This window comes from Rana temporaria, chromosome 6 (assembly GCF_905171775.1).
Source record: "Rana temporaria chromosome 6, aRanTem1.1, whole genome shotgun sequence".
NCBI lineage: Eukaryota > Metazoa > Chordata > Amphibia > Anura > Ranidae > Rana > Rana temporaria.
In genome coordinates, this window is record NC_053494.1 from 6,121,026 (window position 1) to 6,133,646 (window position 12,621).

The window sequence follows — 12,621 nt, forward strand, 5'->3', positions numbered from 1 at the left end:
TATCCCACATGGGAAATTTATTTGCGCTAGACGAAACTGCTCCACCGAGTTTGCCTTTTAACAGAAATTTAAGGTCATTTCTATTCCTGACTGTACCTGCCTACTGTACACTGTGCTTTCCTGAATAAAAAGCAAGATTTTAGAGCAACAACGGTTGTGCGGATCATCTTTATCGATAGGCTGCACTGCACCTGCATCTATCTATCCGCAGTGAACAGACATATGAATTCAGTAGATGAACGAGAAGTCCAATAATACCACTCATACATGGGGCTCCTAAAACAATCGATGATCAATGATGCATGCTTGACAGTTTTAAATTGAACACTTTATAAAGACAAACACTACATCATAAATCATACCCATAATAGACTTTTAGAAAATAATTACCCAAAAATTGAATTTTTGGAGCTTGATGTAATAACTGGTTTATAAAGGTAATATATTATACTCACCGTGTGAAGCAATGCATTGCAGTCAGAACCCACTCCGGTGAGATCAGGGAGCCCCCACATCTATGTGATCCTGAATATTGCAGGCTGACCTGCCAGGGCCACGCCCTGACCAACGCATCTGTACCGCCATCTATCTGACTGGGCACCATGGGGGAACCGCACACTGAAAATTCTGTAGTACCGAAAGCCTTGTGGCCTGAAATAAGAAAGAAAAAAAATGTAATTTGAATTTATTTCACCAAAAAATATAGACATAAATATTATACAAAAAGAAAGTAAACCATATTTAATAATATGTTTGCCACATGTTTGACTTTTTGATGTCATATCTTTCTGCCACATATTTTTAACACCAACAGCTTTCATGACTGTGGGCCAGATTCAGAAAGGAGATACGATGGCGTATCTCCGGATACGCCGTCGTATATCTGAGTTGCGGGGTCGTAACTATGCGACTGATTCATAGAATCAGTTACGCATAGATTTCCCTAAGATCCGACCGGCGTAAGTCTCTTACACCGTCGTATCTTAGGCTGCATATTTACGCTGGCTGCTAGGTGGCGCTTCCGTATAGTTCCGCGATGAATATGCTAATAGGTAGATACGCCGATTCAGAAACGTACGTCCGGCCGGCGCATTTTTTTACCTCGTTTACGTTAGGCTTTTTTCGGTGTAAAGTTACCCCTGCTATATGAGGCGTAGCCAATGTTAAGTATGGACGTCGTTCCCGCGTCGAGTTTTGAAAAGTTTACGTCGTTTGCGTAAGTCGTTCGCGAATAGGGCTTTACGTAAGTTACGTTCACGTTAGACGTGACGACTTGCGGCGGAATTTCGAGCATGCGCACTGGGATTTTTTAACGTCAAATAGGTAGGGTCACAGTGAATTTAAATAAAACACGCCCACATCACCCCCATTTGAATTAGGCGGGCTTACGCCGACACACATACGTTACGCCGCCGTAACTAAGGGCGCAAGTTCTTTCTGCATATGGAACTTGCGCCCTAAGTTACGGCGGTGTACCGTACCTGCGATATGTTACGCCCGCCAATAGATAGACAATTCTCTCTGAATCCGGACCTGTGTGTTTACCAGTATTTATGCAACCATTTCCTTAACCACTTAAGACCCGGACCAATATGCAGGTAAAGGACCTTGCCCCTTTTTGCGATTCGGCACTGCGTCGCTTTAACTGACAATTGCGCGGTTGTGCGACGTGGCTCCCAAAAACAATTGGCGTCCTTTTTTCCCGACAAATAGAGATTTCTTTTGGTGGTATTTGATCACCTCTGCGGTTTTTATTTTTTGCGCTATAAACAAAAATAGAGCGACAATTTTGAAAAAAAAAATTGAAAATGCCTTACTTTGATAGAAAATTGGATGACGGAGAGTTACCTTAAACTTAATGGAACAAAAACAGAACTTCTGCTGTTCCATGCTAACCGCAAGAGACCAGCGACGGCGTCATGGACGCCCCCTCCCATCCTGGGACAAACCATCACCCCTAGGACCAAAGTCAAAAGCCTCGGAGTCACCTTTGACTCCGACATGACAATGGATGCACAAATAGGCTCAGTAGTCAGCGGATCTCACCATCTGCTGCGCCTGCTACGTAGACTCGCCCCCTTCATCCCAAAAGAGGACACAGCGGTCGTCGTGGGAACAATAATCAACTCCAGACTCGGCTATGCAAACGCCCTGTATCTAGGTCTTCCAAAATACCAGGTTGCTCGTCTACAAATCGTCCAGAACACAGCGGCACGGCTGATAACAGGGAAAAAACCCTGGAAATCAATAACTCCCTCCCTTAGGTCCCTTCACTGGTTGCCCGTGAAGGACCGGATCACATTTAAGGCCCTCTGGCTGACGCACAAATGGGTTCAAGGAATCGCTTCCCAATATCTATGTGAGAAAATAAAATACCACAACCCCAATCGTGTTCTCAGGTCAACTAACCAAAATATACTCCGAATCCCAAAGGCCCGTTATAAGACAAAAAGGAGAACGGAGATTTGCAGTTCAAGGACCCCGACTGTGGAACGCATTACCAACCCATATCCGAACGGAAATGAATCACCAGGCCTTCAGAAAGAAACTCAAGACCCATCTATGAAATGGATACCAAGCGCCTTGAGGCGATTCAGTTCGCATATGTAGCGCTATACAAGTTTTTCATTCATTCATTCATTTACTTTATATGTTTATTGTGACTCTATTTGATATTTAATTTTTTTCCACTAGTACACACATTACTTATAGGTACACATTCACTTTTTAATTAAGAGTATAGATTGACTCCTTTCTAGCAGATTTTATCTAAGCAGCTCAATGAGCAAAATTAAGCTCCAACAATATTTTGCTGAGAGCGAAATCAGAAATCAGAAATTTGACAGCAACAATGAATGAGATAAAATCAACCTGCCCACCCCTAGTTACAATGATCACAAGAATCGTATAGCTGGATTCAGGTAGACGCGCCTAACGTTAGGCAGGTGTAGCATATCTCAAGTTACGGCGGCGTAGAGTAAATGTGCTGGCCTAAGCACGTCTAATTCAAATTGTGAAGAGGTGCTTTATGCTAATGAATCGTGACCCGATGTGATTGACATATCCCAGTGCGCATGCTCCAAATTACGCCGCAAAGACTTATTGGTTTTCGACGTGAACGTAAATTATGCCCAGCCCCATTCACGGAAATTTTTTTAAAATTCGACGCGGTTCTGACGTCCATACCTAACATTGTCTGCGCCATCTTTTTGGTGGAATATCTTTAGGCCTGAAAACCCCTTACGTAAACGGCGTATCTTTACTGCGACGGGCAAGCGAACGTTCGTGAATAGGCGTATCTCGCTGATTTACGCATTCTAGGCGTAAATCAGCATACACACCCCTAGTGGCCAGGCCTAAATAGACAGCTAAGATCAGACGGCGCAGGCGGTCGTATCTTAGCTAGATTTAAGTGTATCTCAATTTGATGGCAGCACAGTGGTGTAGTGAGTAGCACTTTCGCCTAGCAGCAAAAGGGTCGCTGGTTCGAATCCCGACCACGACACCATCTGCCTGGAGTTTGCATGTTCTCCCTGTGCCTGCGTGTGTTTCCTCCGGGTACTCCGGTTTCCTCCCACACTCCAAAGACATGCTGGTAGGTAAATTGGATCCTGTCCAAATCGGCCCAGTATATATATGTATATCTGTGTGTCCCAAGCGTGTCACGATCCTACGGGGTAAAATGACCGCACCTGCCAAGCAGACACTGGCTGGAAAAAGCGCCCAGAGGCGATTCAGTTCGCATGAGTAGCGCTATACAAGTCATTCATTCATTCATTTGAGAATACACTTAAATTTACGACGGCGCAGATTCAGAGTTACAACGGCATATCTACTGATACGCCGCCGTAACTCTCTCTGAATCTGGCTATTAAAGCGGAGCTCCACCCTAGTTTCGACATTAGCCTAATCATACTGCAGACTGTAAATAATGTTAAAACTGATATTTTTGAATTTTATACATGTACAGTACCTTTTATTTCATGGCGTTTCCTGTCTGCACAACTGCGGGTATTCTTCGGGTATTGCGTCACTTCCCGTACCACGCAGTGTGCTCTGGGAGCTTCTCTCATAGCTCCGAGTATTCATTTACATGTAGCTGTAGCTGACGCCGCTGCTTCCCATTACGAGTGCGCATGTGCGGGATCGAGCGGTGGATGCTGGGACATCAGCATCACCGCAACAGGGAAGTGCCTGCTTGTGGGCTTCTAATGCCCACATGTAAAATGGGAACGGCGCAACGAGCGGAATATAAATTAATATTGCACACAGAATGGCACAGCAGAGGACGTGGGACACCAAACTAGTGAGTTTATTTATTGAATGCCATTAACCATTACACTACCCCCCCAAAAAACGTTTAGGCATGGGAGATCTGCTTTAAAGTGGAGGTTCACCCAGAAATGTTAATTTTTAAGATAAGATTCATGCTCATTTTGTGAAGGGGAATCGGCTAGTTGTTTTAAAAACGAAGCAGTACTTACCGTTTTAGAGAGCGATCTTCTCCGCCGCTTCCGGGTATGGTCTTCGGGACTGGGCGTTCCTATTTGATTGACAGGCTTCCGAGAGGCTTCCAATGGTCGCATCTATCACGTCACGATTTTCCGAAAGTAGCCAAACGACGGTGCGCAGGCGCCATATAGAGCCGCATCGATGTTCGGCTTCTTTCGGCTACTCGTGACGCGATGTATGCGACCGTCGGAAGCCTGTCAATCAAATAGGAACGCCCAGTCCTGCAGCCCATACCCGGAAGCGGCGGAGAAGATCGCTCTCTAAAACGGTAAGTACTGCTCCGTTTTTAAAAAAAATACCCGATTCCCCTTCACAAAATGAGCATGAATCTAATGTTAGAAAAAAAAATTTGGGTGAACTCCCGCTTTAAGGTTGAAAGAATTAATGTTGGGGAGGAGCAAGAATGGACTTTATAGGCACCAATTGTGACATAAAATTTGTTTTATTGATGCAATCCCACAAGGGTTATTGGATCAACATTACAGTAAGTACATTTATAAAAAGCATTAAAAACAAAGAAACATTATCACAACAAATTGTAATAATAAACAAAGGATCAGATAAAACCAATACTGGTCCAAAGGAGACATCAAAGAAGTATGATGACTAGCATATGTAGTGGTAGATTTCAATCAAGCTTTAAGGTTGACATAGAAAGTTTTCAGATATGGCAGCCCTACCTAAAACTTTAGGTCATTTGAGATTTTCGGTGAGCTACTTACCCGTGGTGATTAGGATGAGTACAGCAAGCGTTCCCATTCCGGCACAGTGGAGGGTATTCGGCAGAGGTCTCTTTCTCCGTTCTGTGAAGAAAACAGTTTTCTCTTCCTGGTTGTAAACTCTTTCTAACTCTTTATTGATTTGAATTGCTTTACAAGGGCAGAACACACGCCATTTACAAGTCATTCTCACACCCTTCTTTTTTTTTATTTGATAACTTAGAGTTTCTGCACCAATTATGAGTGGATAGACACGCTAGAACACAGGTAGGGTTAGAAGAGGAGGAAGGAAATGGTGCAAAGTGCAACTTCATAAAAAGGCCACTAGCAGCAGTTCTATTTTTGGTTTTACAGGTTCCTTATAATTTTGTTGCTTATTAAAGTTTCTAAATAGTTTTACAAGAGCAGAAAAATGTGCCCTATACAAGTCATTCTATCTCTCTCTATTATCTTAGATAATATGGCCAATAAAGGGATTTTGGCTAAGCCAGTCCCCTTAAAGCGGAGGTTCACCCAAAATAACATCTATATAGGAGCACACTCCTTACACTACTAACATGTACAGTAGACACTTTTTTTTATTTTTTATGTTGTACATACCGTATTTTGGCTGGTTCAGATTCGGCTTCCGGGTACTCACTCCCGCGGGAGTAGGCGTTTCTAGCCTGAGGGGCAATGTAATCTGGGGGTTCGCCCAGATGTGTCATGTCCTTCCGAAAAAGGCACCCCCGGCGGATAAGGAACCCCCCTGTACTGCGCAGGCGCGTCACAAACCTCAACGGAGTTTCCGAAAGTAGCCGAACATGTAGAGCTGCGAGTCAGCTCTACACGGCGCCTGCGCAGTCAGCTCTACACGGCTCCTAGTCAGTGCACAGGCGCCGTGTAGAGCTAACTCGCAGCTCTACATGTTCGGCTACTATCGGAAACTCTGTTGAGGTTCATGACTCGCCTGCACAGTACGGGGGGGGTTCCTTATCCGCCAGGGGTGCCTTTTCTAGCAGAACACCATCCACAGCCTCCAGGAAGTCAGTGCTTGTGGGCTTCACAATGCCCACAAGCAAAATGGAAACTTTATAGAGCTGATTTTAAAAGTTCATCTTTTGCCCGAAAACAGACAGGGGAGGTTTGAAGTCACCAAACACGTGATCTACAAATACATTGAATGCAACAAAAAAAAACGATCTGCTGTGGAACCCCCGCTATAAGGAAAGTGAAAAATAGCACTGAACCTATTAGGTTACCTTATTAATGTTGCTATTTTAAAGTATTGATGCTGATGTAGATAATCTTATTCTCAGGCAGGTGGCTTTTACACCCCAAAGGAACTCCAGGGTCTCCTTGGCTTGTCGAGTAATGTAATAAAAATAGAAATTGAAGTGCCACAACACTTTTTAGAGGTCCAGATAAAACTTTATTCCAAAAATAGTCAGTGGAACAATTCAATCCATTATCCAATGCATTTTGGAGTCTAAAATTTCCCCCTTCATCAGATGGAGATTGGAAACAATGTGAATGGCTATAAATGAACTAGGCCTGTAATGGTATTTCTTCCAGTGTGATTACAAGCACAAGCCTTGTCATCAGCTGGTTTGGAGGCTGTCTGACAGTTAGACACTCCTAAGCACTGTAACTCAATATTGGTCATACTGCAGAGGCTGCACTAACAGCAGTGTGTCATTAATCAGAACCTGTGTGAGTGTGGTACACGGATAGGCTCTGGGGAGCTGGGTGCCATGATCTGGGATCAGGCTTGGAGGCCAGTGGCTTTATCAATAGGGAGCTTCACAAGTAGTCTGTTGGAAATATGCAAGCAGATCCCTTAGTGGATGACATGGGTTCATCTGAGGTACGGGGTCCAAGCACTAGCCAGTCTTCACCAGAGCTCTTGATGGAGGAGATGGGTTTTGCTGCATGCTAATGCTAGCTCGTCGCTGTGACAGACTGGGAGACAGACTTTTGGAGGGGGCTGAATGCTAGCCTCTTGCCTACCGATTATGGACCCTGGCATTTGGGGGAACGGGGCTCTTTGTGAGCTGTGTGACTGGGGACCCCTGAGATGGTGTTACTTTGGATTCAGTTCCATGTCCCCCCAAGACACACAGACTCTGGGAACCCTGTATAGGCCATATTAGAAATAGTGACTGATTCATAATGTTGGGACACATACTGTTAATTGATGCTGATGTCAACTCCAGCCACCTGTCTGTCTGTTGTCTGCTATAATGTAAATGAGTCTAGTATGGCTTGTCACAGCTTCTAAGAGTCTTTCACCCATTGTTGTTTGTGTTAATTAACCCTGCAGTTTAGGCCGATACGTATTCTTCTACATAATTTTGGTTTAAAAAAATCGCAATAAGCGTATATTGATTGGTTTGCACAAAAGTTATGGCGTCTACAAAATAGGGGATAGTTTTATGGAATTTTTGTTAGTATTTTTTTTGTATTTCTATGGCAGCGATCTGTTTTTTTTGTTATCGTGACCGTGACATTATGATGGACACATCGGATACTTCTGACGCTATTTTGGGACCATTCACATTCGGTGCCCATAATTGAAAAAGAAAACCGACTTATTTACAAAAAAAATAACAGAAAAAAATAAAGACTGTTTTTTTTTCCCAAATTTTCAGCCTTTTTTTTAGTTGTTGCGCAAAAAATAAAAAATTGCAGAGGTGATCAAATACCACCAAAAGAAAGCTCTATTTGTGGGAACAAAATGATAAAAAAAATTGTTTGGGTACAGTGTAGCACGACCGCGCAATTGTCATTCAAAGTGCGACTGTGCTGAAAGCTGAAAATTGGCTTGGGCGAGAAGGTGCGTAAGTGCCTGGTATAGAAGTGGTTAAGAAAGGTCTGGATTCTTTCCTAAATGTACAGAATTTAACTGAGTACTGACATTTATAGGTGTATAACAGTAACACACAATGTTGTTGCCTTTCTGCTGGTCCAAGGAGTTCTTCTTCCCATTTTTCAGATGGGTAATCAGTTGAGTCTAGGCTCAAGAGAACTTTAATAAAGCACAGATGTGCAATGTAGAGGTTTTGAAAATGTATTCTGTAATACCGTATATACTCGAGTATAAGCCGAGTTTTTCAGCATATTTTTGGTGCTGAAAATGCCCCCCTTGGCTTATACTTGAGTCTGTGTCCATCTGCAGCCTCATGCGCCTGTTCTCACAGTGCTGTGGAGTCAGTCTAGTCAGTGGCCGTCCAGTGTAACAAAGCCCCGCCTCCTCCTCGTCCTTGTCAGTGATAGGCGGAACACTGAACACTGACTCACTGCTGGGAAACTGAGTGTTCCGCCTATAACGGATGAGGAGGAGGTGGGGCTTTGTTACACTGGACGGCAGCTGACTGACTGTGTGAAACAGTGGGAGATCAAGTATGCGGATCGGAACAGTGATGCATACAATGGGCACAGTGAGGCTGCAAATTGGCACAGTGAGGCGGCAGATGGGTATTGTTGACCCTCTTTTTCACTTACAGTAGCTGCTGCATTTCCCACCCTCGGCTTATACTATTATTATTACGTTTTACCATTTTTTTTGTGGTAAAATTAGGTGCCTCTGCTTATTTTTGGGTCGGCTTATACTCGAGTATCTACGGTAATTGAGAATAATTTGGGTTTGGGACTTACTGTACATAGGTTTGAAGAGAACCCAGCCTGTCCATGGTTTGTGAACCAGATGAACTAATGTCAATTTTTGCTGCCATACCAACCAACTAGCCATAATGCATCTCGGCCCTAGCTAGACAAAACTGCTGGCTTTGCACCCTCTCCCATTTTAGCTCTGGGAGTTGGGCACCTTCTGTAAGTTTATGGACTGTGCTACACCACAGTGACAGGTACGTAGCCTCCTTTTTTGCCCAGAAAGTCATCTCTTTCCTCCACCAGCATTTGAAAGGTAATGTATTATTGTCAGTAGACCACGCTGTCAGTGGCAGGTTCCACATGACCATGGAACAGCAAGCATGGGCAGGGATCCTTCATGTTTTTCATCATGCACTATTTGTATATCTTGGTGGCTGGGAAGGATGCAGGATAGGGCACCCTGCTGAAGCTGAAGCTGTTGGTGCTACTTGATGTCTTGTACCATGGTGCTCCTAACAGCACAGTCACCCCTACCGTCTTCTTTTTAATGTACTTATCCTTCGACTCTTCACAGAAATAACTGCCTGTCAGAAACCATGAATCAGACTGAGACAGAAGTACAGGTAAATCACACTTGTTTAATAATAATAAAAAGATAAACAGAGTAAGCGTAGTCAAAACAGAGCCAGAGTTCAGGAACCGGATCAAATAGTCAGCCAAGCCAAATGTCAGCGAGCCAGAGATAAACGTAGTAGAACAGCAAGCTGGATCTGGAGCCAGAAGGAACTTCAGCCAAGCAAGTCTTCAACAGGAACACAGGAGATGGTCTCTGTGATGTTGACCAAGGCGAAGACAGAGAACATCTGAGCTGGACGGCTTAAGTAGGCAGGACTGATGAGCATTATCATCAACAGGTGAGTCACTGTGGAGAGATAGGAGCTGGCAATTAGCCGACAGCTGAGCGGCCAGCTCAGAGAAGGAAGGGCTGAGCCCAGCCCTAACACTGCCATACTGTTTTGCAGCTAGAATGCCTGGGAAAGCAGAAGCTACACTAGGCCACTGCACTAGTTCGCCTTGTCCTTTGCCTCATTTTCTGTCCGGTGTATAGCTATATGGCATTTAGATGTGGATTTAACCCTTATTTTCTGGAAAGCTGGAAAGTGCAAGATAACATTTTATTTGATCTTTTTTTGTCTTGGCTTCTGTCCTGGCTCTGACCCTGGCTTGTTTCACTGATTTTGATTACTTCCTGCCTCCTGTGTATGACCTCACTTGATTTTGACCACGCTTCTGCTCTTGTTCCTGACTGACCTCCCTGCATGATTCTGGTTCTGGCTCCTGACTTTGCTTCCTGTATCACTCACCTGTCAAGATCTGCCTGTGCATCTAGAGTTACGTTTGTCTTACTGATACCTCTGCACTATCAAGACTTCACCTGCTCATCTAGGATGTCTTCTGCCCTGCTGACAATGCCGCATGGTCAAGTCCCCTTCTAGTGCCTCATCTACTCAGATCTTCAGGCAAGTTCACAGCTGGAAACACATGCTTCTTTGGTCTCCACCTTCAGGGGTACTCTGCACTCAGGAGCAAGGCCTTTGGCATTTCGGCTTCTGACCAGGTACATGAGAACTATACATACTAGGTCCTACAAAGTTCCCCTGGAAGACTTTTAAATGACCAGACTAGAAGCAATAACCAATCCACACCCTTAGGATTTAAAAAATAATTGGACTTGGAGTGGTTAAAAAGAAGTTGTTTTATCGTTTTTACAGCTGGTGATTAGTTGTTCAGTAAAAGTGATCACTGCTTTCCAAGGTGGTTTTTGAGCTCTCCTATTCCTCCAGGAAGGACTGTGGTAAACCATCAGAATAGTTAGATCCAGAGGAGACTGAGACACACCCATTCCCTAATCTCCTCTGTGCCTAATGAACCTGGAAGCGATGATAACTCTGAAACTACAAGCTTCAAAATTGTCATTCCCCAGCTACTGGGCTGAAACAATCCCCATTTATTTCAAATAGTGCCAAGTTCTGTTTGGAACATAATTATTTGATATTTGATAACAACTATTATCTAGAAATCAGAGGAACAGCTATGGGTGCGAGTTTCACGCCAAGTTTTGTCAACCTCATTATGGAATATTGGGTATATAACAATCAATTTAATAATATTCTCTTTTCTTCCCAAATAAAAAAATTACATTTGTTATATAGACAATATTGTTATCATTTGGTATGGGAATTCCTTTTCTGTGCTCCCCTATGTCGAATATTGTAACAGACATAATTTGGGAATCACATTCTATGCTTATGACTGTTATATGTGTTATTCTGCTAACTGTAGTAGGCAGTTTGGATGTGCACTCTGTGGTTCATTAAACCCCTTATTGCAGTTTGATGATTATATAGGTGGACCATAACTGGTTATAGACAGAATGACAAAAGAGCAACTATAAACACAAAGGTCCAGTGAAGGTGTAAGTCATGTATGCCTTCTCCCTGGCTATTGAAGCTACTGCCACATTTCAGCATTGGTGGGGAAATACCTTCGACATCATGAATGTTTGGTTCATGGGATACAAAGGATCCCCCTGTCACCTACCTGTGTGTGTGGGGTGTGGACCCCCCTCCACTCGCCTATGTGTTTACTTCTCCAACTCAGACACAGTCCCCACACAACCACCAGAGGCCCCCTCACAGCAACCAGGGACCCCGCACAGCCACCAGAGGCCGCACTCAGCCACCAGGGACCATGCACAGCCACCAGGGACCATGCAATGCCACCAGAGGGCCCCGTACAAGCACCAGGGACACCACACAGGTACTAGAGGCCCTGCATAGCTATCCAAGACCCCAAACAGCCACTTGAGAAGAAAGAGGTGGGACAAATTTAGATGGGGCGGTGCCCAGGGGGAACCCGATTTGAGTCTTGCCTTGAGCAGCACAAAATCAAAATACACCACTGAGTACAGGAACAGATTAGACAAAATTGGAGCTTGAAGCAAGTGTTGCAAACACTATCACAAACCAGACACTGAAGGTTTGGTTGGCTTAAAACAGGTTTGGCTGCCTACATCAATTACCCTGCAGGTGGGCAGACAGACAGGGGTCTAGAGGTGGGGGGGGTGACCGACAATCAGCCACTCGGTTCACCTTTATAGAAAAGACAATGGTCGGCTGAAAAAAACAAAAACAGGGGTTATGGCTGATATTGTAGCTTCAGCCATAACCCTGGTAAATTACTTTAAAGCTGCAATGTATATACTGTATATACGTATTACTGTCTTTAAGTGGTTTTGAACTATTTAAACAAACTGTATTTGTATAGTCTGTATATTTGTAATAACGGGGTATGGTGTGGGAAGAAACTGTGAAAGTGTTGCAGCTAAATATTCATGCTTTTTATAGAAAGAGCTGTAAAAATGTGAACGTATGTAGGTGCGAGGGTGTTACATGTGATGTGATACTAAAGGTTAACTTTTTCTTGAAGGACGTTGCTTCTGTTATGTAAAAATAACCAAATAATAATTAATTAACCACTTCAATACTGGGCACTTTCCCCCCTTCCTGCCCAGGCCAATTTTCAGCTTCCAGCGCTGTCTCACTTTGAATGACAATTGCGCGGTCATGCTACACTGTACCCAAACTACATTTTTTAATTTTGTTCCAATGAATAGAGCTTTCTTTTGGTGGTATTTGATCACCTCTAGGATTTAAATTTTCTGCTAAACTAAACAGTTCGGCCCAGATTCACAAAGCACTTACGCCGACGTATAACAAGTTACGCCGACGTAGGTGCA

The 12,621-nt window shown here is 43.8% G+C and overlaps 2 protein-coding genes across 4 annotated transcripts in view; both read right to left on the minus strand.

Moving 5' to 3' along the window:
- Window positions 1–5,339, minus strand: part of LOC120942962 (serine protease 33-like) — a 30,200-nt gene extending 24,861 nt beyond the window's left edge. For both annotated transcript variants that reach the window (XM_040355961.1, XM_040355960.1), the window contains exons 1-2: window positions 5,235–5,339; window positions 456–651 (exon numbers count right to left, since the gene is read on the minus strand). In XM_040355961.1, coding sequence (XP_040211895.1) covers window positions 456–651; window positions 5,235–5,271 — 233 coding nt within the window. In that variant the 5' untranslated portion in view covers window positions 5,272–5,339. The remainder of the gene's footprint in view (window positions 1–455; window positions 652–5,234) is intronic.
- The window catches only part of LOC120942965 (serine protease 33-like), a 103,039-nt gene that overhangs the window by 38,684 nt on the left and 51,734 nt on the right, over window positions 1–12,621 (minus strand). The gene's annotated exons all lie outside the window — the stretch shown is intronic.